Below are 27632 nucleotides of genomic sequence, written 5' to 3' on the forward strand. Positions count from 1 at the left end.
AGTACTAAAACAGTACAGTTCCAGCTTTGAAATAACATTTAAAAATGTCTGGAAGAATACAGGCCAAAATCTTAACATTTGGCTTGAGGCTATGGAATTACAAATAATCTTTTTATTCCTTGGGGTTTAGTGCCTTCTAAAATGTCAACCTATTACCACTGGGATCAGAAAGAAAAAAAAAAAATTCAAAACTAGACCATGTCATTTGACTAATAAAATAAGCCTTATTAGTTCAATAAGGCTGTATCCTAGAGAAGACTAACTGTATAGACACATCAGACATAAAGCCTTGGTTAACTCTTCATGGATTTTTGTTCCTCAAAAATCACAGTAAACAAAATGCAAGCGTTTCTGAACTCAATTCTTGATTTTTGGTTTCTATGGTCAATAGACCAATATGGATCATTATTTTAAAATTTTAATTCTTTGGAAGCATGCAATTATAATCAGGAAATGTTTTAACTTAAATATGTGTTATTTGTAATCAACTTTCCCTAACAAATAATCCCCATGATAGATACAGGATCATTGTTACAAAGGAGAGACACAGACAACATAGTGTGTAACCCTTTGTTGTGTGTAATATTCTCCTGCAAATATAAACCTATGTGCAGAATAAAGAAAACACTGATGAGAAAACTTTTTGCTCATAGAAGTGTCATTTTTTTTTGAAATTAACATCATCTACAATTTTGAGATGACAGAGTTTTTATAGATGTTAGAAGCTCCCTTCTGATCAACATTCAGCCACTGTTCACCTCTTGCCTGGTATTATAATTGCTTGTTTTTATCTCTAATATAAGGCTATGAATTCCTTAAGGAAATATCCTACTCTTTTTGCATAATCCTCAGTAGCTTGAGTTATCTCTTATAGATAATAAACATTGCATACATATGGGTGGATGGGTGGATAATTGAGACAATTTGGATGATGTTCGGTTTTACTGTATTTGGGGTTCACAGTCCCTCTGAAGTTTTTGATAATATGATCCACTAATAATTATGGTTGTGCTAGTTAGAACAACCAAGCAATAACTAAACAAAAAAACCTTTACCTGAAGCCACAAAGTGAATGAATAGATTTTTCTTGATTAAAAGTACTAAAATAATGAAGGATGCCTCTAAAATCTTGGGATTTAGTTAAGCAACATGTCCCTAACAACTCTGGACACTTTCTATTTCCTCGTAATAAATATATTTTAAAGGACTTAGATTCAGATTAGGAAAGCCTAGCGAGCTACAATCTTACACACCTGTCAAATTAAAAGGGCCTTTTCAAGAGTTGAGAGGATGTTTGGCAAACATTTTGCTTAGCATATTGAAGTATGTGCAATAGTTTCTGGTTGATTTACTGTTAACTCATTTTGACTTATGATGTTTAACTGTTAAGGATAGATTGCTATCTTATTTAAGGATGTAATAAAAAAAACTGTTATAAATGAGTTCTGATATTTTCTCACACCCTATTTTGAATTTGAAAAGGCTGTATTTTAAACATTTTCTTACGAGATTCCTAAGCAGTATAGTGGAATAGAAGATAGAAAATCATAAGGGCTAATTTGACTAATATATGTTATTGAATACATACATGATTAATGAATACAACAAGTGCTTTGTAACCTATAGAGTGAAATATAAATGCTGTTATTTTTTAGCAGCCTAATAATACTGATCTCTCAGGTTTGGACTGCCTTTTTAATAAATAATACCCCTTTTCTCTCTAGATGAACTCTCATCCTATCAACTGAAGAACAAAATGATACAATTTTAGACATTCCACTAAGTAATTAGCTCCCTTCAGAAGAAGGTTTTGGCTTAATAGTGAAAACATCTTAGTAACTGAAATTATTACTCACCAAGTCATTATCACTATAATGTTCTAAAACAGACAAATTTTCTAGAATGAGAAACACAGCCCTTTAAATGTTATTTTGTAGGAAAAATTTTTATAAATAACGTTCTTGATGTGAAAGTGTCATTTCTCTTTCCCTTTTCCCTCTCTTCCTTTGTTGTCTCCGTTATTTCTTCTCCTTCTCCTTCCCTCCCTTTCTTTCTTCCTTCCTTCCTTTATCCCTTCTTCCTTCTTCTTTTTTTCTTGTGTACCCCAACTTTGCAAGTATGTTTAAACTACGAGCATTAAACATAAAAAAAGATTTTCCATTTGTTCTTTTTCTACCTTTACGTACTCAATTAATAATATTTTATCTACCTCCTCAAAAAATTCTGTCAAGACTTGTTAAAATTGGATTTCATACCCCATACATACAGTCTATTAAAGTGTTTTGCTCATTAATATCTTCTTCATTCATTCTGAAATTATGCCTAGAGTATATGTGAAGTTGGCTATTTTATTTTAAAGTTTTTCATTCATAAATTTAATGATTTTCCTATAGTCTCCTATATTTGTTAGAACTGATAAATAATATTTTATGGTTTCTTCTCAGCCAGCTGTTAACGTTTTCAAAAACATTCAGAGTTTCTCTCTGAATTCAACAACAAGTCTTCTCCTTTGTATTCAAGAAATGTCATAGGACTGGGGTAAACATTTAAAAAAGCATCTGATACTTAGAGTAATAATTTTCCAAATGTCTGTTTAATGGGGACCCACACAGATGGCAGGTGTTCCTGCGGCGTATCAGAGAGAATGGAAAGTGAAACACTAATTAGTTCGTACTTGCACCAGGAGTATAAAGTGATGTCACGTTGTCAATTATTCAATGACCAGTGCAGGGATGCACAGACACAGTCATTCGGGACTTACTAGTATTGCTTGAAAACCTGCATTTTCTTAAACTTTTAGTTAAGTACAATGGTTGAATAATTGAGGAGACTTAGAATGCAGGATGCATTTGTTTCATGTTTTTAAAAAAATGTTCTTAGGCCAAGATTGTGTTCTAAATAAAGTATATTTAAAAAGGGCATATGATTACAATTTCAAAGTTATAGTCCTGGATATTTTTACATCAAAAAGAAATTCCATATGTTTAATCTGTTATCAAGAGAACAAACATAAGTGTTTTATACATAGTTGCCACAGCCCCTTCGTCGACATGTAATGTATGTGTGTGAGTGTATGTGTGGATGTTGGTGTACCTAGATAGATAAAGCACATGCTGTATGATGTGTGCACAGGTGATGACCTATTATTTGCCTGTGAAAATATAGCTTGTAGATTTTTTAAAACAAAAGTATATACTTAAGCTATAATAGTAAGTTAAAAATCAAGATATTAAATCATAGCTACTTTGTGATTATATCTCCATAAACAACAATAAAGCTACACAGAAAAAAATACATAAATATTTTCCCAGTAGTTTTTTGTGGTTAGAAGACTAGGAATGATTTCTTCTCTCAGTTTTTAAAATTTCCCATAATAGCAAATCAATTGTTGTAAATGAAAAGCATTTTTCTATTAAAATACCAATGGCATATTTCACAGATCTAGAACAAATATTTCAAAAATGTATAAGGAACCGGAAAAAAAACCTGATTGCCATCAGCATCTTGAGAAAAAAAGAACAAAGTTGGTTCTTTTTTCCTGATACCTGATATCAAACTATACTTCAAGTCCATTGAAATTAAAACAGCCTGATACTGGCATAAGAACAGTTATATAGATCAAAGGAACAGAACAGAGAGCCCAGAAATAAACCACCACCTTATGGCCAATTAATATTTAACAAAGGGTGTAGTAGCATAAAATGGAGTAAAGACAGTCTCTTTAATAAATGGTGTTGGGAAAATTTGACAGGTATATGCAAAAACATGAAACTAGACCACCAACTTACAACTCAACATGGATAAAAGCCTTAAACATAAGTTGTAAAACCATAAAAATCTTAGAAGAAAATATAGGCAATAAAATCTCAGACATCTTTTGTAGCAATATATTTGCCAATATGTCTCCTCGGGCAAGGGAAACAAAGGAAAAAATAAACAAATGGGACTACATCAAACTAAAAAGCTTCTGCACAGCAAAAACAAAACTAAAATCCCTCAACAAAATCAAAAGGGAACCCACTGAATGGGAGAACATATTCACCAATGATACCACTGATAAGGGGCTCATTTCCAAAATATATAAAGAACTTATACAGCTCAATATCAGGAAGACAATCCAATTAAAAAATGGGCAAAGGACCAACATAAATATCCCTCCAAAGAGGACACACAGTTGGACCATCAAAGAAATGCAAATTAAAAACACAACGAGATATAACCTCATACCTTCCAGCATGGCTACCATCAACGAACAACAAGTGTTGGCAAGGATGTGGGGAAAAGGGAACCCTCGTGCACTGTTGGTGGGAATGCACATGGGTGCAGCCACTTTGGGAAAAAGTATGGAGTTTCCTGAAAAGGTTAAAAATCAAACTGCCTTTTGACCCAGCCATCCCACTTCTGGAAACATCTTCTGAGATACCCAAAACATTAATTCAAAAGAATATATGGACCCCTATGTTCACTGAAGCATTATTTACATTACTTATATAATAGCCAAGATCTGGGAATGGTCCAAGTGCCCATCAGTAGATGAGTGGATAAAAAATCTGCGGTACATTTACACAATGGAATACTACACAGCCACAAAAAGAAGGAAATCTTACCTTTGGTGACAGCATGGATGGACCTGGAGATTATTAGGCTAAGTAAAGTAAGCCAGTCAGAGAAAGACAAACACCATAAGATCTCCCATATATGTGAAGTCTAATGAACAAAATAAACTGACAAACAAAATAGGAACAGAAGCATAGATTTATGGAGCAGACTGACAGCTGTTGGGAGGTGGGGCAGTTGGGAGAATGAATGAAAGAAGGTGAAGGGATTTGCCAAAAACCCATGTATACATAACGCATAGACACAGTCAACAGTGTGGCGATAGCCGGAGGGAAAGGGGATGGAAAGTAGGTAGAGATAGGCAAAGGCGGGGGGGAGTGGGGACAGAGAGACTTTGCTCAGGGTGATGGATGCATGATGCCCTGTGCAGGTGATGTGACTTGTACACTCAAAACCTGTATGGTTTTGAGAACCAATGTCACCCCAATAAATTCAATTAAAAAAAATGAAGAAAAGCATTTTCCTCAATTACAGGGAACTTATTTCAAAAATAATTTTCTATTATATCAGGATGGGGGCCTTTTGTAAGTACAAATCATTTCCTTTCTTTTTATATAGTAGCACAAAATAATAATAAATATTGGATCATTAACACCACATAGAAAATTTATATTGTAAATTGAGGACACTTAAAAAGACATTTGAAATATTGATACTTCAAATACTTCTTTTGTTCATTTTTTTAATGTGATACTTCTAATTTGAGATAAGATTCAATAAAACTGAATATAAACAGATCATTAGCAGATCTGTTCCCCCCCCCATTAGACTCAACTTACTTTTAACCTCTTTGCTGTCATTGCGTCGTTACTACTTTTGAAGCTCTGTATAGCTTTGCCAAATGCAGGCTTTTCCACTTGTGTGCTTGCTAAGAGAAATCTCAGGCTGTACACTTGAGATCTGTGAGATCTTAAAGAGTGATCTGCATGGTTTTTGCTGAGTCTAGTGAGATGAATAGCTTTTCTTAAGTTAAAAATTCTTCACCCTTATCAAATTTGTCATCAGTTCACTCTCTAATTTTTTGATCACATACTGTTCTGCTTAAGATGACTTTAGCTCAAAGAGATACTAGGAGAAAGACAGGACATTTTTATTTAAACTATTTGAACTCTCAAAATGACTGAGTTTTAAATACCTAAGAACCCATTCTCTCAATATAGCTGAAAAGCTAAGTTTTAGTGGTTGTTTCTCTTTGGTTCCTCTCTGTCCATGTCTTTCACTATATTTTGGATTTGGTTGTATTAAAAATATCTAAGTATTGTATAGGACAGCAGTGACTATTAGGGAAAATGAATTATAATTTTTAATGTGCTGTTAAATTGCAGTCATCTTGGACAAGTAACATTAACTCCCTGTGCTTAAATTCTATATTATCTATTAAAAATGGAAAACAATAGGATATTATCATTTTTACAGTAAGAGAAATACTGCATTTTACTTTACAATACAGGCCATCTAGCCTGAGGAAATTTCTCTAAAAGTAGCCTTTCTCCAAATAGGGACCAAGACATTCTGTGGGAAGGTGGGAAAATTTACCACATAAAGAACAGTCACAAAATAATATTTAAACATTTTCAGTCATGGGATTATATTTACAATTTATTTTATCAGTAGTCGTATATTTTAAAAATATCTATAAGAACTGTGGCCTGTTGCTCATGCATTCCGCTTTCATTCATTTGGCCTTCATTAATGCAATTCATGACAGGAGGCTCCACACACTAAAATAGGGTGTTTGGTCCCTTGGGCTTCTGTCTAGTCGCTTCATTTTTGAATTAGAAATAATTAGTGTGTTCAGCCAGCATCCGCTACCCTGGCCCCCTGATGAGATCATTACGTAAGGTCCTGCTACTCGCCCGCCCCAAGTCAGCCCTAAGTGGCGTGTCACGTTCTCTTTTTTGTTTTGTTTTTTTTTTTAAATCAGCAAATATCCTAGTATGTTTCAGGACCTGAGTGTCATATTTTGTTGTTTAATCCAACACACAAGGCCATTTGTATGCTTTAAGATAAAAGAGGTTTAAACTAAAATGCAGTTTCTTTGAGCACTTTAAAATTCTCCACACTTACCTCAAACATTGCTGGAGATTTGACAGTTATCTTCAAGACAGAGGTTAGATAGGAGCTGCAGTATAGGTTCGAGTGTGCAGGAGAATGATCCCTCCTTCCCTGTCAGTCTTTTGTCTGTATGACTTTAGGTCAGTTTCTTAACCTCTCAGCCCTTAGTATCATCATATAAAACAGAGATAATAATACTAAATCGTAGGATCACTGTAACTATTGAAGTAGTTGTTACTACATGTAAAGTGCATAGTGTTAGGTAGCTGAGGTGGCTAAGAAAGGACCGGGAGCTGGAAAGGTCCAGTTAAGGGCCTTTATTCGAGGTGGAACCCTGCGATCCCATGGGCTGAGTCCGAGCAGACTAGATCAGCAAAGGAGTGGGTAGAAGGGTTTTTAAGGGTGTGTAGCAGACCCTCAGGGAGGGTAGGTAGGTCACCCTGCTGATCTCCGGAAGGTGTTCTGGGTATAGGCGTTTGTAAGACAGTGAGTGTCATCTGATCAGGGGTGGCTGATTCAGGAGATTTATGGGCCTTGCCCTGGGTAAAGCTAGGCGTGGGGTGGGCAATGAGGACTCAACTGGTTTCCAGCAGGATGCTCACAGCTATGGCTCAGCTGATTTTGATAGGAAGGACTCTCTTGGTCAGGTCCAGCATTGGCAGTGGCTTCCGTCCTCTATGTCCCAGTACCTTCTTACACATAGAACAATGTCAGGTGTATAAGAACCATGTAAGGGAGGGCTCTGATTTATGTAAACACTTGGAATTGTGACCACAGACTTTTTTTTAGTTTCTTCATTCACTGTAGGTCAGTGGTTGCCAAAATGTAGTGTGTGTTAGAGTTACTATATGTGGTTGCATTCAATAATTTTTGAGAGTGATTGCTGTGTGTATGTACATTATTTTGTCCTGACTCTACAATATTTTATAGACATATGAGTTGAGACTTCAACTATATAAAGTGGGTCTGAACACAGTTCTAGGTATAGAGTATTGAACAGCCTGGGTTTAAGCACATGCACTATTCTCCCTGGTTCATGCTAAAGTCAGTTTCTTCACTGCTCCAGAATGAGCTGACTTTTCTCTAATTCCTTTCTGTTAGTTGGTTTCTTATCTCCTTTACTTTGCAGATGAAGATTATTTTACTGTTTTGTCAAATGAAGTTAATGATGCTTATCTTTTATACTTTGAGAATTGGAACTGATATATGTTCATGAGTATTAAAAGAATAGTACCTGGAATACAGTAGTCATTCAAAAATTAGTAGGTCTTCTTATTTCACTATTATAATTGGCTTTGGGATCTCTATCAGGTAGTGGGCCACAGGCGTTATTTCACTCAATTCTTTGAATACCTGCTCTCACCAGATACGGGTCTCAGTAGTGGAAGCCACATCAGTGCACGTGACTGAGGAGCGCCTGCTCTCATAGAGTTCATATCATTACCTGCTGTGCGGCTTAATAATGTATCTAAAATAAGTGTTCGAACCCATTTTTGTTTAGATCCTTTTAGATTGTTTCAGTATATCATTGACTAGGTTGTCCTTGTTACAGCTTCATAGAGGATTTATCCTGTTCACTGTGTTTTTCCTTTAACAGATCTTTCAAGCATTTAATTGGAGGATTGGATGATGTTTCTAATAAAGCATATGAGGATGCAGAAGCTAAAGCAAAGTAAGTGGCTTTTTTTCCTCTGGCCTACATCTTGAGTTAACAAATGATTTTGAACAGAAATAAGATCAAATATTTGGTTAGACTTTACAAAGTCCATCATTCTGACTAGAAGAAACTAATCAAGAGGAAAAAGAAGCAGATGATTCAAGGTAATTATCATATTTTGTCATGTATAATGGGCCCCCACATTTTTGTGCATATTATACATGGTAATATTATACCCATTATTATACCCATGATAATGTAATCGTTATACCCATGTGTAATGTGTATCCTTATTTTTCCCTCAAAAATTTGGGCAAAAAAGTGTGCATTATACATGGCAAATTACATAGTTTAAAATGCAATATTAACAAAATTAATGTAAATGCATTATTTCTCCCACTGAATATACTTTCTGAATGAATGGTGGTTGTATTCAATAGTTGTTTGTGAAACTGTATGAAAAATAATAAGACTGGAAAATATTTTCCTGTGTGACTACATTGCTGCTTTGCATTGAACTTGGGTAGCACTGTTTTCAGAATGTATGAGATAGTGCATATTCCATTAATTACCAATTTAGTGTGCTAAAATACAAGTTTCTCTACTAGAATAATTTGCTTTAAAACACAGCCTTATTTTTTTTGTACAGAGATTTCCAGTTATTTATGATTGGCTTTATCTATAAAAATTTTAGGTTACTTATTAAAAATTGTAATCTATATAATTCTCTCATCTTTCCCCCAATGAAGTAAGTTAAGTAAAACTAATATAGTATTTGATATCACACAGGAAACCTGAAGGATTACATAAACAAAATTTATCAGTAAATAGATAGCTCAGGGGCAGAATTTGATTGGTTGGTTTTGTAGTAACCTAAAAGCAAAAGAAATAAAGTATATTTTTTTCTTGATAATCTGTGAAGATGAAGATTTTTTTGTAGTACTAAAAAATGTCAAAGGTCTTTTAACTTAAAGTATCCTTTGATTTACTTCTGTTTCCCTGTTAAACTTTAGACAAATTCATTGATTAATGTTTTTACATAACTTCAATTCCCTGTACTCAATGTTGAGACTAGTCACAAACTTAAAATTGATCAGTGATAGTAAGTGATTATGAATTAGTTACATCCTTCTAAGTTTACTCTTGGTTAAGAAAACTGGGTGTACATCTCATGAATTCTGGGCTCTTATGGGGTCTCCTTCTCATTTCAACTAAAGACAGTAAGAAAATAAACGCACTGAAATTCAGATTCAGACATTTAGAAAGTAGATGTGGTGACAGTTCTTCAAACTGGCAGAGAAGAATTAGTTGGTATGAACAGTATGACGCTGACCGAGGGCTGGAAGCCTGGGGCTCTTCCCCTGCACTCCCATTACTGACCAAGTGACCCGGTCAGCTCTTAACGCCTCTCTCTCAATCTCGTTATCTTACCTTGAAAAGGGGATTTTTGTGATTTATTTGATGGTGATATGTAAAAATACTTTGTAAATTATAAAAGGATATAAAAGTGGATGATATTGTTGGTAGAAGTAATCATTAGAAATATAACCTAATGCTCATTCATTTAATAAACATTTAGAATTACTAATGCATTTGATATACGGTTTGACTTACAGGTAAAAATTATACATATCTATAATGTATAAATTATTTTTCATGTGCAAGAATTCTTTAACCATATGTAGGCAAACTACTTTCACTTTGATAACATGTCATGAAATCAAACCCAGTCTGGAAAATATACATAAATATTTTTATTAAAATACATTACCATTTAGTTAAAAGAAAGTTTAACTCTGATTAAAGAATGGCAATGAAATTACTACCTATAAATGTTTCAAAATATTTGACCATAAATTTGACAGGATTATAAATTAGCGTTTATATATTTATACTTGAATATAAAAGGTAAGATCCATTTGAATTATTCTGTTTAATTAATGATAAATCCCAATGAGTGAGTGCATAGCCCACATTCCTTAGTATTGATAATTATTTAGAAAATAGGAATAGCTTGATGAAAAAAATCTAAAACCATTGATTCTATGCTAGAGAGATTGATAATATAAACTTTATTCCTCAAAATAGCCAAATAAGTAAATACATACATATGGAAACACATACATACATACATATTGAGGGAGATATTATTATGCCTTTAACAGCATTAGTATTTTATAGCTTTCTGTAATTCATATCTAGGATTTCTGAAGTTTAGAGCACCTTTTTAATTAAATATCCTGTCACTCAGAGAAGGTAAATAGTAAATTATTCCCCAGGGAAAGCTTTTTAGTTGAACTAACTGGTTTAAATATCTAACATTTTTGTCTCTCTGTATTGGATTTTTTCCCCTTGAAAGCATTGTACTTCCCTTTGGATTTCAGGAATTTGTAAGGTTTGCCAGCATTGCAGGGATTAAGACACGGCTGTAATTGCTCCAAAATGCCTTTGTAATTCTGTTAGTATCTCTCTATTTTTATATAGATCAAAAAAATTGTACCATTTAGAAGTAAGGTGTTGTTTTGGCTCTACTGTGTAAGCTTTATTTTTTAAAGATCCCCTTGATTTTTGTAAAATTCATGAAAGGTAATATTAACATTTCTTAAAGCCCAACTAAAATCATGTTATTTACTCATGTGAAATTTTTTGTTGGTATTGTCTCACTAACTATGCCTATTTTGGTAAAAACAGAGAAAAAAATAGTAGGGCTGACTATAAAGATCAATTTAGTTGAGACACTCAGAAGTTCAATTGTGAGAAACAATTAACACTGTTAGCATTATCGGGCTTCTGTGGCCGAATGCTTCCACAAAGTGTACAAATCATCCCTTTTAGAAAAACATATCAAGCGTCCAACTTGAGTGGCTGGTCCAGGAAGACTGGCTTGAGAGAGCTATTTAAGGGAAATGGTTCTCAAAACTCCCTGCTGCAGGGTATGTGCCCACAGCCTGTCTCGCAAGATGTATTTCCTATGAAGAAAATTGTTCTTGAAAGAAACGTTACCTTTATGGCATGCTTAAACTTCTCGGAAGTGCTGCTGACTATCCACTAAGGGCTTCTCTTTCTAAATATGAAGTCATAATCACAAAGACTGTAGATGAGACAATATCAGATCAAAGCTAAGGATCATTAACCATTATTTAGAGCAGCAAGTAGCATATGCAATGAAAGGTACACATTATTTTCCTTTGGCAATATTTGCTCATTACTTAATAAACATTTAGAAACATACTTACGATGGGCCAGGCGTTGTGCTTTACATTGTGCACACCAAATAAAATCTATTTTCCAACATGAAGGAGTTTGTAATTTAGTGGAGAGAGTGATGAATAACTCAATGATTATGTTCACTGTTCAGTTCTAAGAATAAATTGTGACAATGACCGTGGGGTATCACTGTTTGGGTGGTGAGACCTATCTCCATATTTATACTTTGTCTTGGAAAAAATGTAGCCATTCAGAAATATCAAATAGAAAAAGTAAATGTTTTACTTCACTACAAGTATTTCTGATGTATGAACATAGCCTCTTTCTGAAATAAAATACAGGGTCTGGCAGAAATAATGCCCCTTTTTATTACAAATTATTTTTGTTACAAAACCATAAGCACGTAATTCTGTAACATGACAATATCACACTCAAGCATACCTTATGACATTTTAGGTGAAATGTTAAAGTTAAAACTACAAATTATTACACCCATATTATTACCCTACCAACCACACTCAAGCAGGCATTACCTTTGCCAGCCCCTGTATTTTTATTAAATTCATTGGGATAACATTAGTTAGTAATATTATAAAGTTTCAGGTGTACAACTCCATAACACATCATCTGTATGTTACATCGTGTGCTCACCACCCAAAGTCTAGTCTCCTTGTGTCACCAGGTAATGACCCCTTTACCCTTTTCCTCCTCTCCTCACTTCATTTCCCCCCGGTAACCACACACCGTTGTCTGTGTTTATGACTGTGGCTGTTGTGTTTATTCACTTGTCTGTGGCTCTCTGTTTTGTACCTCACATATGAGTGAAATCATACGGTTCTTGTCCTTTTCCATCTGACATGTTTCGTTGAACATGATACTCTCAAGATCCATTCATATTGCTGGAAACGGTTGAGTGGTACACCGTTGTATCTATGTACCACATCTTCCTTATTCAGGCATTGGCTGAAGAACGTTTAGGTTGTTTCTACGTCTTGCCTGTTTTAAAAAATGCTGCAGTGAACACAGGGTTACATATATCTTTATGAGTAAGTGTTTTCCAGTTTTGGGGGTAGTACCCAGAACGGGGATTCAACTTTTTCTATCATTGATGTCTTAATTGCTAAATACTGTACTCAGCAGTTGTAAGCAAATGAGTTCTTTCTCTGAATACTAAACATACATACTGATATATATATATATATATATATATATATGTGTGTGTGTGTGTATATATATAGATAGATATATTTATTTGTCAACTTAGCTTGTTAATTATAATAGTTGATCACATAAATCTTTCATGTACGGTTGTACTATAATAAGGTGATTTACATATGCCACAGTTATATTCCTAGACTATGGTCATACAGAGAGGAAAAATAAACAACCACCAGTGTATTATTTACACTCATGTCTATTTTTATTAAAATATATTTTTCACTTTAATAGGAATAATATAATAAGATGGATTTTTAAAAAATCACAGTCTAAACTAGTGAAGAACAATTGCTATTAACTGTCTTTGAATTTTATAATTATAGTGCATTTATGACTTTATATTCTGCTTTTTTCCACTTAACGTCCATCACCTTATAAACATTTATAATGCTATATGTACACTTCATTAATGCCGTTTTGTTAGTGGCCTGATAACACAGTGAACGACCGTATAGTGTTTTCAACTGATTCAAGTTTAGCCTTATTGATTCAATTCATTGTGCTTTTGAGAAATCTCAATCATTTCTTTTAAAAAACAGCAAATAACATAAAACACCTTGCAATTGCTTCCATCTAGAAGCACTTTCCAAACTATTTGGCGTCATGACGGGCATAGAAAATAGGCGCAGCGTCTTGTGCCGACTGACTTAGCTGCCTTAGTCTCTACCCTGCTTCTCTGAGAGCTGGTGGGACCCATAGCTAAGCCCGCTGAGAGCTCTATGAATACAGATTGGTAAATGTATTTATTCATGACTAGAGTTGGGGATTCTCAATAGTGTTCTCCACAAGGAACTCTTTCTCAGGATAAAAATCTATGTAAACCTCCAAACGAGTATAGTCATGTTTTTAAACCCACATATCACTCGTTATAAATATCAGTTTAAAGACTCCCTACAATGACTCTGTAGCCCCTCATGTACCAGCATTGCCCATGTTTATTCACTTTGTCATATGCATTCATTTATCCACCAGGTACTTCCTGTGTGCCTACAAAATGCCACCTATGGAGGAGTGTATGAAACAGACATGCCCTCTGCCTTCATGGTTCAGGTGGCTCAGTCGGGGAGAGTCACACATTCATCTTTCTGGAAAGGCTTCCCTGAGGAAGTGACATTCTGACTAGATCTGAGCTGAATTTTAAGGAATTAGCTGATACTAGTTAGGCAGGAATTAGTTGGTATTAGCTGGGCAAGGAAGTGCAGAGAGCATTCTAGACAGAGAGAGAGCGTGTGCAAAGTCCTGAATAGGACACAATATTATATGCACAAAGAACCAAAGTACCAATATTGCTGGGACCTAAGGTGTAATAGATGGAGATCGAATAGATGTTAAGGATTTAGGGTAATCACTTCAGTCATGTGAGCTAGCAAACTGGTTTATATTATAAGTGAGCACTCTTTACTCTGTCGTTGGAGGAGTGAAAAGCAGAGGCAAGAGGATCAACCAGATACTTGCCAGGTAAATGCTGATGTAGACTGGACTGGAGTAAGGGCAGTGGGAATAGAGAAGAGCATTTGAGAGAGAGTTAAGCGAAGAACCCAACAGGTTTCCTTAAGGAGATAGACATTGGTCATGAAGGGGAGAAAGGCTGAGGAAGATGCAAAGAGTTGGGGTCTGTAGATCACAGGGAGACAATGGCATTTACTAAGACATTGGATGGCTGCCTGGTTTGGAGAGTGGGTTGGCCATGAATTGATTTTTTTTGGGGGGGGTCAGGTTAAATGAGGTACCTTTGAGACATGGTTAGGGAGGTCTGGAACTCAGAGAAGAGGTTAGTATTCATTTGAGAATAATGAGATTTTAGATGGTAGATGGTAGTTTAAAGTGTAGGTAAGATAGCAGAGGATGAGAGGAACTAGCACTGAAAATCGATTCTTGAGGAAGTTTAGCATTTAAAAATCAGGGAAAGGGGAAATATTTCACACACACACACACACAGGGAAAGAAAGATAAGACATTGAAGGAAAACCAAACGTATCACAAAAGCTCTGTGTTTCAAGAATGGGGGAGGAGAGAATAGTAATTGTATGTTGAGAGGTCGTGGGTGTTAGTTAATGAATACTAATTGGATTTATCAAACCGCTGGTCATTTTCATTTTAGGATGGAGTGATTGAGATTGAGTTCCCTAACATGGACTGAAAATTTATCTAATTTGAAGCATTAAGAGTCAATGAGCTTATATAAGGAATTTCAAGTGAAATAATCAGAAATGTGTGATGAAAGACTATGAATCTTCAATACTGAGAGAGAAGTGAGCATATTAAAAGAGCAGAGGAGAGAGTATAAGGCTGAGAGAGTTTAGCACTAGGTGAATGGATCTCACGTCCTTTTAACCTTCACGACGAAGGCAGCCCTCTTCAAAGGGTGAGTCAGACCACCTCCATGGAGAAGGTTTACACCACGTCGTGATCTGATTTCTTTGTTAAGTGTTTCACATTTCCATCTTATATTAGTAATATTTCTTGAGGTTTCAACATTGTCTTCTCTTTAAAGAGCCTGTGAAAATTAAAAATGCTCCAAAGAGGAATTATTTTTCCCCTAACGTTGTAGCATAAATTTGTACATAAGCTCTTTTTCATCCGGAGGTGACTTGACTCTCCCTCTGGACACAAAGAGGAGAGAGCGACACTGAGCAAGGAGGCACAAATTGACCAAAGACTTAAAGACCCAACTTGAAATGACCATTTTTTCCTACCCTACTGTGCTCACTGTGCACCATCATATTCACTTATTCTCTGCCTTGTGCCAAAAAGAGAGCTTTAGGTACTACAGAAAGGAAAACTAAAATAAGCCAGAAAGACAAAACTATGGTCGGGAGCCAGAAAAAAAGGCTATGATGCAGAGCAGGGTCCAGGTGATGACAGACGGCGCTGAACACGGAAGTTGCACAGTCACTTCGCCCGTCTCTTTGCAAGAACGATAGAGGATATTGCTTGCGTGAGGGCCACTCTTTTGGCCTTTTGATTTAGTCCAAATAAAAATTTTACAACTATTTCCATAATTAGTCCTCATTGAGTTTAAGCTCTCCTTCTGTTTATAAGTTCATTTGCGAAGGAATGCTTTAGCCTGATGTTCCCAGGATTACTTTGGGTGCAAGCCTTGTTGTTTGACAGAACGTGACAGCAGTAAAAGATGTTCTGTCATTACAATTCGTTAGCAGAGACGAATTCCTTAGCCCTTTAGTTGCTCGCTGCGCTTGTCGCGGAGCAGTTGCTCTGTGCTCTTTGGCCCACGGAGGGGAACTGCGAGTGTTACTCAAGGCTTTGAAAATCCACTCATCACATGCATCTCAAAACACCGGAGACTATGCAAACCAGAACACAGATCTTTATTGTTTGATAACATCTCAAATGCATCGGGGTTTTCTAGCATCGAAATAACATAAAATTTAAATGCACAATCAAATACGCACGATGCTGCTGTTTTGAACACCCTGGTTTTCAAATTCTGGCCTTTCTTATCAGCTATTTTCTGCCAGGCATTTTAGACTCAAGATCTTAGTATTCCCACAATCTTATTAACAATTTACTTAAAACCAACTTGATCTTCATCTAAGCAATTCTCAGGAAAATGAGCCTGGAAAATTGTTTTTCCCCTGATGGAAAGAATTCAAGAGAGCAAATACCCTGTTCCAAAATGAGGATTATAGGCAAATTAAAAGGAAAGTATACTGAGAATGGAATTATGAAATAGGCCTCAAACCAGAAATAGAACTTGCTGACCACTTCTAGGGCTGAGGAGTCTGAAGACCGTCTCATTCTCCGAGGAATACAAAGTGTTTTCCGTTTTATTGCAGGGCAAAGTGTAGGAGACTTGGAAAGTGTGCACAGTTGGCCCTGAACTAATAAGCTGGCTTTCAGCTGTGTAAGAACTGTTTGCGTTTGAAATTACAGTGCATGTTATCATGCTGGGGAGAGGTGTACGTGAGTTTATAGGGCCACCAGTGCTGACAGAGCGGTACTTCGGGGTGGTTTGTGACCACGGAGAGCATCAAAGTAAATTTATCTTTTAAGTGCCGTAAGGCTGATTTGGTGGCTCTCTTAAAAAATATTTTTCAGGATAAAGCTACTTGGCCTTGAGTAGGAGTACTTTTTTCTGTTTTATTAAAAATTTTAAAACTCTCAAAGGCCATTTGCTAAGTTCTTCTCCGCAGCTCTTCTTTTTTAGACTCTCTAGGGAGCAGGACTTTATAAGGTGAATCCCAGGCTGTTCTTGCGTGCAACCTTTTCTAAATGACAGGGCAGAGGACTAAAGATAATTGAAAATTCCAGTGCTGCCGACCTGCTTGGTGAATGCAGACAAGCCATTTGTTTGCTGACTCTGTTTCCTTCTTCTGAAAAGAAGGATGATTTCAGTCCCCTGTTGTTGTATTAGATAACGACAATTGGAAATTTCTTTCAAAACGTCAAGAGCTACTTATATCCTAAGGTTAATTTGGACCCAAATAGCAATCGAGTCAACCTTCCAGAGACCCTAGCTTTCATAGAAAAGAGAGCAACCCAAACAATGTGTTTTCTGGGGACGTTGACATATAGAGCCTGGTGTGATTTGATACTTTAAAAAAAGCAGAAAAAATACCTGCAATATTAGTGCTAGGCCCGTTTGTGTTCTCAGAAGTGTTCATTGAAAATTAGTAACATTTGGCTAGACTACCTTGTCTTCTTCAGGGAAGGCAATCTCTTTCCCTGAAGATAACATTTAGCATAATTATAATCCTGCTTTAGATACAACATTGGGCCATTTTAGAAAGAAAACCTTTGAACCCTCTGGGAGTAAGCAAGGCTAATGCGCAGTGCCCAGAGAAGTTTCTCTGGCGCGGCCATGTTCCAGTAGCAAGAGAAATGTGCCTTGGGGTGGGGAGACCTGGGCCTTAGTCTCAGCACTGACACTCGCTTCCCCATGCGACCTTCAGCACAAGGTCTTCTAGAACCTAGCCCCGAGCATTTCCGGGTCTGTTCCCCACTCCTGAAAAACATCCTGTCAAGTTAAATGCTTAGAATGTGGAAGTGAAAAAGCCATTCTTTTAAAAGCATCACTACTTTTTATATAAAAAAGTATTTTCAACTATGCTGTTTCCCAAATTTATAATGAAGAGGTCTGTGCGGCTGACTGCTCAGGATCATGGATTGATCCTGGATCATGGTCTGTATGTCCACAGAAGTTATTACCGAGTTATATCTCTTTCCTCTTAGAGTCAGAAAGTATTGCTGTTCGTGCTTACTTTATTCAAAATGTTTAATTAAAAATCATGCACTTTTGCTTGAAGTACATTTTGATAACTCGTGGTAGTTAAATTAGACTTTAGAAACGGAGCCGTTTTCATTTGCATCATTAGACATACAATTTTCTTTTGCCAACGTGACATTTAGATATGGTAATAAGCAGGCTGTCATTCAATAAAAAGCCATTAGAAAATTACAGACTTCCTTTAAAACTTTAAATGTTATACCAATATTTCCCCTATGAGTTCTTTTAGAAAGAAATTATTTTTAAACAATGAATTTAAACAGCAGTATAAGTAGTTCTGATATAGTAAACGTAATATACCACGTTAATTTGCATCTTTCGGTGGTTCTTTGAGGGGGGTGAGGTACGGAAGTGCAGCTCGCAGCTGATTGCTCGCATTGCGCCACCTTCCCCCGGCGCACACGTGGAGACATTAGTCAACTTTGTAAACTGCATTACTTCAAGCTGCCACCTAGTCCCTAGTATGTACACCAGACATGTACGGATATAAAAAGAAAGGCTATTACTCTACTATTTAAAAACTCTTCAAGCACTTAAGACAACCTGGATACACTAGTGATTGAGCTTGTTGAATGGTAATAATTCTAATATCCTTGAAAAGGAGATAAAGTCTTCCTAAAGTGATGAATTTAAGACGACTTTCAGTTTAAGGAGTTGGAAAACATGACTGGTTGGGTTTATAAGTAATTCCCTATCAGCTTTTCTAAGTGCTTTTTAATAAAATGACTCTGATTTTTTAAAGCTTGGCATGCATGTTATGCTAGTAAAATTGTCTTTTCAAAATATCATAATTTAGTAAAACATACAATCTACTGAAAATAATTGTGTTTAAGGAGCTCTTCTCCCAAATGAGGTCCCTTGCTCACCATGCTGATGAACATTAATTTTGGACACTCCTCCAGATGGAGCTCATGATTTTTCCTTATCAGCCTCTTAATGTTGTTAGATTACTTGAATAATTAAATTAATGATGAAGAGTATGCTTTAGACTATAAAACAATTCTTAATTTAAAATGGACTCCAAAAAGCTGCCGAGGTAAAAAAGGCCATTGACAAGATGGCACCTTTATAAACAGACCAGATGACAGAGGGCACTTTCTTGAGTGATGGCAAGAACACGGAGAATGCATAAGCCCTCTGCTTCAGAAAGGTGCTGAGATACACGTTGATTAACAAACATTCTCTTAAAAGAAGATAAATCATTTAAATGAGTGTTCAGAAGAATACATTCACATGTTAATGTCTACAGAGGAGTAGGTAGGGAGTACAAGGAAACCAGAGTACAAGAGCAACATTTAATCACTTATCAGAATGGGATTTCCTTGCCCTGGCCGGGTAGCTCACTTGGTCAGCATGTCACCCCTTACACCAAGGTTGTGGGTTCTGTCTCCGGTCAGGGAATGTACATGAAGCAACCAATGAATGCATAAAAAAGTAGAACAACAAATTGATCTCTCTCTCTCTCTCTCTCCTTTTCTCTCTTTGTCTCTCTCCCCTCTCTCCCTCTCTCAAATCAATAAATAAGAAAATTTTAAAGAAGAAATGTAGCATGTAATAAATATTTTTATTTTTGTCACTTTAATAGTTCATTTTTGTTGTATTTTTCCATTACCATTTATCTCCCTATACCCTCTTCTACCTCCACCCACAAAAAAAATGTGATTTGCATGCCTCATTTTTTAAAAACCAAAGATGCAATAATTACATTATACAGTGTTTATTTTAGCCCATACTTTCAAGTGTTTATTATAGTTGAGACACACTAAAAAATCATAAAAGTCAGGTAAAAATATTTCTTAAAAAATGCAACATATTCCTAACAACTAAATAGATGTTGTTCAAAAACAGAAGTAATCTTATCTCCCTATTCCTTAATATGACCAAAGGCAGGCCCATTATCTCGTTTACATAATTTCCCTTTTATCTACCTTATTATTTAAATGCATCTGCAGCACTGTATTTTGTTAATGTTCCTTTTTAATTGTGTTACTATTCAAGTAAATAAAAAGAAATAGTTAATAAGACATTCACTTTTTTAGGTTTGACCATATGAAACTGTCAATATTTGACCACTTTTAGCTAACTAGAACAGCAATTTTATATGGTTCAACCCATGACTTCATCAGTAATTTCTGAGGCTGTGATTACTATGAGTACTTAAGAATTAGGCCACTACTATCAATACCATACTACATTACTTAACTACAATCCCCACTTTTGAATTTTAATAGTTTCATAAACATTAATACCTAAATCAATTCATTCATAACCTTATTTTGTGAGCCTTAGCCTTTTGCTATTTTTGTAGTCTCAGAAATGTCACACAGCCAGCCCTGGCTGGTGTGGCTCAGTTGGTGGGAGTGTCGTCCTGTAAACTGAAAGGTCACGGGTTCAATTTCTTAGTCAGGGCACACACGCAGGTTGAGGGTTTGATCCCTTGTTGGTGTACATATGAGAAGGAAACCAATTGATGTTTCTTTCTCCCTCTCTGTCTCTGTCTCCCCCCACTTCCTCCCTTTCTAAAACCAATGAAAAATGTCCTCAGGTGAGGATTCACAAAATGTTACACAGCTCTATATACAAAGTTTTCAACCTCAGTGCCGTTGCCACTTTGGCCTGGATAGCTCTTGCTTGTGCTGGGCTGTCTTGTGCATCACAGGACACTTAGCAGCATCACCGGCCTCGGCCCCATTGTGAGCTGTTGACTCACAGCACTACTGATACCAAGTGAGTGGGGATTTTCCACACCAATAACCAGTTCTCCAGCTCTCTGGATGCCAACTCGATGTCCTACAACTCAATCCAATTCTGGCCCTAACTACCTGGAAGTAGCGCAGACCTCACAGGTTAATTATTCAGCCCCACGAGACTGACCCCACTTCAGACACCTGTTACAGGACTCAGGTTGCCAACTCTGCTTCTGACCAACTGATTATAAATCAGGGGTACCCACCACCCCTGTAATTTTCTAGAATGGCTCACACAACTCAGGAAAACAGTTTACATAACATTACTGGTTTATTATAAAGGATACACCTCAGGGACTGTCAAACTGAAGAGCTGTATAGGGCCAGGTACAGGTAGTTGGGCCCAGAACTCCCATGCTCTCTCCTTCCCAGCACGTTGATGTATGCAGCTACACCAGAGCTCTCCTAACCCCATCGCGTAAGGGTTTTTATAGTGATTTCACTATGCCGGCAGAATGGATAATATCATTGGCCATTAGCGATCAAACTCCCGTTCTAGCTTCTCACTCCTTCCCAGAGGTCGGAGGAGCTGGGCTAACAGTTCTGACCCTCTAACTATGCCTCACTGTCTCTGACCACCAGCCTCCATCCTGAAGTTATCTAGGGGCCCCCGGCCACCACTCATCTCACTGCACCCAAGGACACACTTACCACTCCAGAGGTTCCAAGGGTCTTAGGAGCTAAGAACCCATGTCAAAGATCAAATATATATTCCCCATTATATCACACCATCAGATGCCGGTAGTGTACCCCGCCACCCCCCAAGTCATGGTGATCAAAAATATCTTTAGATTGTTGACTATTTAGAATAGTCAACATTGTTGACTATTACTGGGGCCAAGGGGGAATACAGAATCAGCCCTGGCTCATAACTGTTGATATACATAGGAGACCAAAAATGCAAAATTGTTGGGGTAGGCAAACACTAAAATTATATTCAGGAATTATATATTTTTTATAAATATCATATACATGATAGTAAAATTATATATCAGGCACAGATATATATTTTACCAAATGTTTCAATATTTTACCAAATGTTGAAAATGAGCCTTACTTTCCTATAGTGTCTATACCTGGACAAAAGTTTAGATGCAATAAAGTGTTGTAATTGGCGTCAGACAAGACTTTAAGCTTTAGATGGGCAGGTTTACCATAATTTTATTAACTCAAATGCTGAATTAAAACCAAATTATATAAAATAATTTATCCACATTTAAGATTTTTAGGTTTCTCCATAACACTCAAGATTTTAAAAAATTATCTGTACTTCTTTAAAGAAGCAGAATTTTCAGCATCATGGGAGATTTCACTGGGAGCGTCAGGCTCACCAGGAAGCAAATACTTTGTTGTTTGAAGATGCTAGAGTTACTAGATTTGCTGAAGCTGGGAAAACACTCAGTCTCAGCTTGTTCTGCACATTGTGGACTGACATTTTCCACGCTAAATGCTGAGTCACCGTAATAGTGTCAGATGTAATTACTTTGTGTATAATACAATGAATTTTATTTGTATTCACATAACCCATTGGGTTACACTAGTAAAACACGGCATTGTGTTAAGATGGAAAACACACAAGCAGATATTAGGTGAAACAAACATCTCTAATGGAGGGCTGGCATTACACGGCGATACAATTCAAAGGCGTGTTACGAGATTGAAGGCTCTGCAAAAGGGCATGTGCCGCAGGCAAAAATAAAGGTGCTGCTGGGAACTGAAAGTCACCCAGCTGATAGTCTCTCCGAAGTAGTATTTTTACATTACAAGTTCTGTCAACATGACTTTATTAACTTTTATAAATAAAGGGCATGACATTATTTAAATTTCACCTTTGTGGTAATCACAGACAACAGATTCTGCCAGTGCAACGCTATATAGTCATCCTGCTTCCAAATGACATGATTACTATGCCCCCTATGTTTCCAAGAGCCAAACCCTGGGCAGTTTGACTCCTCAAATCCTGGTTGAGGAAATAGCCTGAAACAATCAGACAGCCATGTCAATCCATCAGGTGTTGTCATCTGTGTGTCCTCAGATGCAGAAGATGGACATCTGGAATACAGAGAATGTTGGAATTTCTGTGCAAGGGAAGAAAGTTAGCAAGAAATGGAAATACATAAATAGGATCTGGGATTGTTGAGAAAACCCCAAGGAGAATAATAAGCTAAAATAGTAGACTACTGGGATTGTTATAAAAGAATAAACCTTTAGAGTGTTTTTCAAAGTCAGTTATGAAACACTAGGGGGCTGTAAAGTAGTGGATTTTGACCAGCATTTTTATTATTTCCGAGTGCATAGTATGTAGCAGTATTAATTTGTGTCTCTCTTCCCTATGTGTGGGCACATGTATGTGTGCATGTGTGTGTGTAAGGAATGGGTATGATGAAAGATTTATTCCTTAATGTGACTATTGTAAAAAAAAACAAAGTTTGGAAACTAATATATCAATATAAATTCATTCCTTCCAATTCAGTTGTACTATTCATTATAATTTACTTTTTAGAAATAGACGGTTTCTATTGTGTCCATTCAACAGTTAAATTTACCTTATGGCTGCAGATTACCCGTTGGTGTAATCAGATATGTTGAAAATGTGTGCGGTTGAACCTGAGGAGGAGGGGACGGGAAGGGGAGAGGGGCAAGGTGCACATCTTCCCATATGAGAAGCGCATTCAGTCTACCGATGGGTGTGATTTCCTCCAAAGGGCAGCACACAATCATTGTGAAGAATGCAGTCATTTTTTTAGCTCATATATACCAAACATATACTAGGCAAAGACAATACAAAACGGAGGATACGTTCTCTGCTCTCAAGAAACTTCCAATCTAATAAATGTAACAATGAGATTGTTGATGGTGCCATTATTTAATGAGAGGAGAAATGTGGAATGCTATGTAAGCTCTTAGAAGGGGCATCTGTATCAGTCTAAGGATTTTATCTATTTTTATAAAAACATTCTTCTGTATAAAGGAAAATTATAGGGATAATTTCAAGCCCATGAAGGGTTAGCTCATGTAGATTTGCTTGCAAATATCCATAGATTCTGTCATATTTAGTCTTGTAATGTGGTTGCCGACAGTTTTGATTAAGTGTAGCATGAAACTAGCTTTACGCTTAGCAGTGCTTCCCTGCCCTCCCTCTGTAGCTCTGTATTTGTGGCTGGGGTGGGGGGAGGGGGCGGTGAATAACGTCAAGAGTTTCACACATCTTCCCTAGACCCCCAGGTCCTAGTAGATTTATTGCCATTTGCCAGATGTCAAATTCGTTGATCACAAGCCTTTACTACATTTCGAAAGAATGACCCTGAACAGGTCATGATATGTGGACTCCGTGGCTACAGGCACAACAAAGAAAAACTAAACTCACCCTGTGCTCCAGGACGACTGTCAGCTTTTTAGAGTCACCACTTTAATGACAAACATTCTCATTTATATTCGTCCTCTATCTCACTAAACCTGAAAGCTTTAATAATCCCGTAACCACCACAATCCCTATCAATGCAGGTGTACCTCTGTACTTAGTAAAGATATAAACGGTATTTATGTGCCTTAAAATATTGTGTAATCCCCTAATCAGAAAAACTCTCAACAACCAGAAAGTTCAAATGGTCCAAATAATTTTGTTCTAGTGGATACTAATGGTAGTGAGGATCAGGAGGGTCAGCAAAATCTCCTATGTTTCTAAAGTAGAAAACAGAGACTTATTAATATCTGGTACTTTATTCTACTTATTTGAAAAAATAATTTATCAACATAACTTTTATAAATACCAGTCAGTTAAAATGCTCAGGTAATTGATATAACATAAATACCAAAGGTTCTAGAAAATGTAAAGGTATTCTATCAAAACAAAATATGTTATTATTAATGTGATAAATACATTTAAAAGCACTTATTAAATGTTAAAATGCTGTGTAAATGTAAGATAATGCTGTTTTCATACTTTTAATAATTATAGAGTGATAATTAATGATAATTATGGCCAACATCAGTTAATTACAATGCTCAGGTAATTGATATAACATAAATAAATACCCAAGGATCTACAAAATGTAAAGGTATTCTGTCAAAACAAAATATATTATCATTAATGAGATAAATTTAAAAGCACTTATTAAATGTTAAAATGCTGTGTAAATATAAGATAATGCTGTTTTCATACTTTTAATAATTATACAATGATAATGAATGATAATTATGGCCAACATTTATTGAGCACTTATTATGTGCCAAGATTTATGTGAATTATTTAACCCTAACAATGAGGTAAACATTCCTATTTTACCTGACTTTACACATAAGGAAGCTGAAGCCTAAACTGATTAGCCCTGAAGTCACACTGCCTGTAAAGGGTCAGAACAGAATTTACACTGGCCAACCAATGTCTGCTGCCAGAGCCCACTGGGGAAATTTTACATCCCCAGCCATTCCACATGGATATTTTGATAAGGTAAATTTTTGTAACTTGTCATTACTGACATTTTCAACCATAGAAGGTGGTGAAATGGGCTCTTTCCCTTCTAAACATTATTACCCAGATTCAACAGTTAGCAGTTTTTGCCACAATCACTTCATCTAATTCTTGTTAGATTTTACTGTGATATTTTAAACAAGTCACTAACATACCATTCTATCTAAATACTTTTATATATCTCTTCTAAACATAAGAATGCTTTTCTACATAAGTACAATATCATAAGTTCACCTAATAAAATGAATATCTGGCCATTGTTCAATTTTTCTCACTGTTCTCATTTTTTTTTAATGGATAATTTAGCTTGGGATCAAAACAAACCTTATTCATTGCAGGTTGGTTATATCTCTTAAATCTCCTTTAATCTAGAAAAGCCCTCTTATTAGCCTCGTTACTAGGTTGTTGAAGAAACTGAATCTGTTATGTTGGTAGGGATTCCCCCGTTTCACATTTGTCTTATTGTCTCCAAATAGTGTCACCTACCTTGTCTTTCTCTACCCTCTGTGTTTCTTATAAATGGTCATCAAAAGCTGGGGCCTCATCCCTGGGTTTTAGAAAACAAAATAAGCCACAATTTTTCATTTATTTTTATCCAAGCAACTACCCTATCAGAGAGATGGCTGAGGCAAAAGCTTTACAATAGCCACGTTACTTGTGTTTCTATTTGTTTCTGTCTTTGTCAAGGTCTTAATTTTGTTGTCTTTGTAATGAATTTCAAGGTCTTTTTCCCTTGGCCTGTAATTCTTTAGTGGGGCCCGAAGTGCCAGCAGTTAAAGGTGATTGCTACCAATTTCTCCAGGAGCAACATGATACTTCCATCCTCCATCATTTACCCAACTCTTCTTCTCTGAGGAAAAACTGAAGAAAAATATGCCACTTTGGAAACTGTTCATTATTTCTACTGTGGGAAACGCAAAAAGAAGCTGTCTGTTGTCTCTGTGAAAAGCCACACACTAAAATCCTAACATTTTACTCAACTGCTTAAAGCCTCCTTCAAATCCCTGATATTTTATTAACTAGGGTCTTTATTTCGGGATACTGTCTGCATTTCCCCTTCAAGTCACTAACACCTACACATTGTTTTTTTAGTTAAATAGTTTTAAATATATACACAGGAAGTGGTAAATCTTCCTTGCTAGAAGCAAGCATTATAACCTGTTTCTTGTGGATCTCTTTGTAGATTTAATTTAAATTAAAACTGGTTATTTCATTTTTTAATTTTTTTTAAAGAAACAAAATACTTTGGACAAAGTTTCACATAGATTTTATAAGAGTTCTCAAAATCTTCTTATGAGCATTAAGACATTATTTTTCTGTTTTAAGGATATATCTGAAACCTACATATGTGGGTTTAGTGATATTCAGTAAAGATTAAAATATATTTTTCAAGAGTATAACAACTAACTGTGATTCTTAAAATTTATTTTTTTAATTTAACATGATAACAGAAAAGTCAAGCAATACAGTAAAATATAAAGAAAAAAAGACACCCCAAATCCCACTACCAAATAACTAGTTCTTAACAGAAAGAGTTAACTTCTTTTAGCTAGAAACATGATTTTTTAGTTATAAAAGATTAACTGTTACTCTATATCACAGGTGCCAAACACAAGGCCTGCAGGCCGAATCCGGCCCTCCACCTTGTTTTATCCCGCCCGGCACCTTGTTTCTGCCCGGCAGCAGCGCTGAGCTCTCGCTTAACTGTTAAGGAGTAGTTACATTTATATGGTCCTAAAGTTACATTCAGCCCTTTGAAGGCAACCACAAGCCTGATGTGCCCCCCCCCCACCCGGTGAAAAAGAGTTTGACACCCCTGCTCATTTCTAAAACCACTTTCTACATTCTTACCTGCCTGAATAATTGAGGATCCTAATGAAAAACAACACTGTCATCTTAGACCTGAAATGGAGGTGTTTTACCATTTCATTCTTTTCCTACTGTTTCCATGGAAACTTGACAGTTATATGACAATAGAAGAAGGAAATGATGACTGTTATACAAAGATAAAAATGGTCACAGGATTAAATATTTAGGATTATTCAGCACTTAAAAGGCACCACGGAATTAATATTTGGCTATTTAAGCAGTTAAGAGAAAATTAAATTTTTATTTAGCACATAAGCTTTAAAAAAGTAGATTAACCAGACTAACGTTGATTCTGTCAAGTTTCTGTTTGTGTGATGTGTCTCTGCCTTTCATAATGAGAAGCTAAATATTGGAAGAACATTTAGTTAATGAAGTTCAATAGAAAAAAATAGGAAAAAAAACCAGCAGTGGAACTATCAGTGATAAGAAATTTGAAAAGATAATATTTATTTTCCTATGATGTTTTTACAAACTGGCAACATTGAAGCATTATAAAGAAATTATATCCAGGTAATAATATATTCATATTTGAAGTAGAATGTG

General features: G+C 36.0%; 1 protein-coding gene across 2 annotated transcripts in view; it reads left to right on the forward strand.

The window, feature by feature from the left end:
* The window catches only part of PRKG1 (protein kinase cGMP-dependent 1), a 1161962-nt gene that overhangs the window by 1036616 nt on the left and 97714 nt on the right, over positions 1-27632 (forward strand). For both annotated transcript variants that reach the window (XM_024563402.4, XM_045197730.3), the window contains exon 9: positions 8270-8344. In XM_024563402.4, coding sequence (XP_024419170.1) covers positions 8270-8344 — 75 coding nt within the window. The remainder of the gene's footprint in view (positions 1-8269; positions 8345-27632) is intronic.

The sequence above is a fragment of the Desmodus rotundus genome, chromosome 4 (assembly GCF_022682495.2).
Source record: "Desmodus rotundus isolate HL8 chromosome 4, HLdesRot8A.1, whole genome shotgun sequence".
NCBI lineage: Eukaryota > Metazoa > Chordata > Mammalia > Chiroptera > Phyllostomidae > Desmodus > Desmodus rotundus.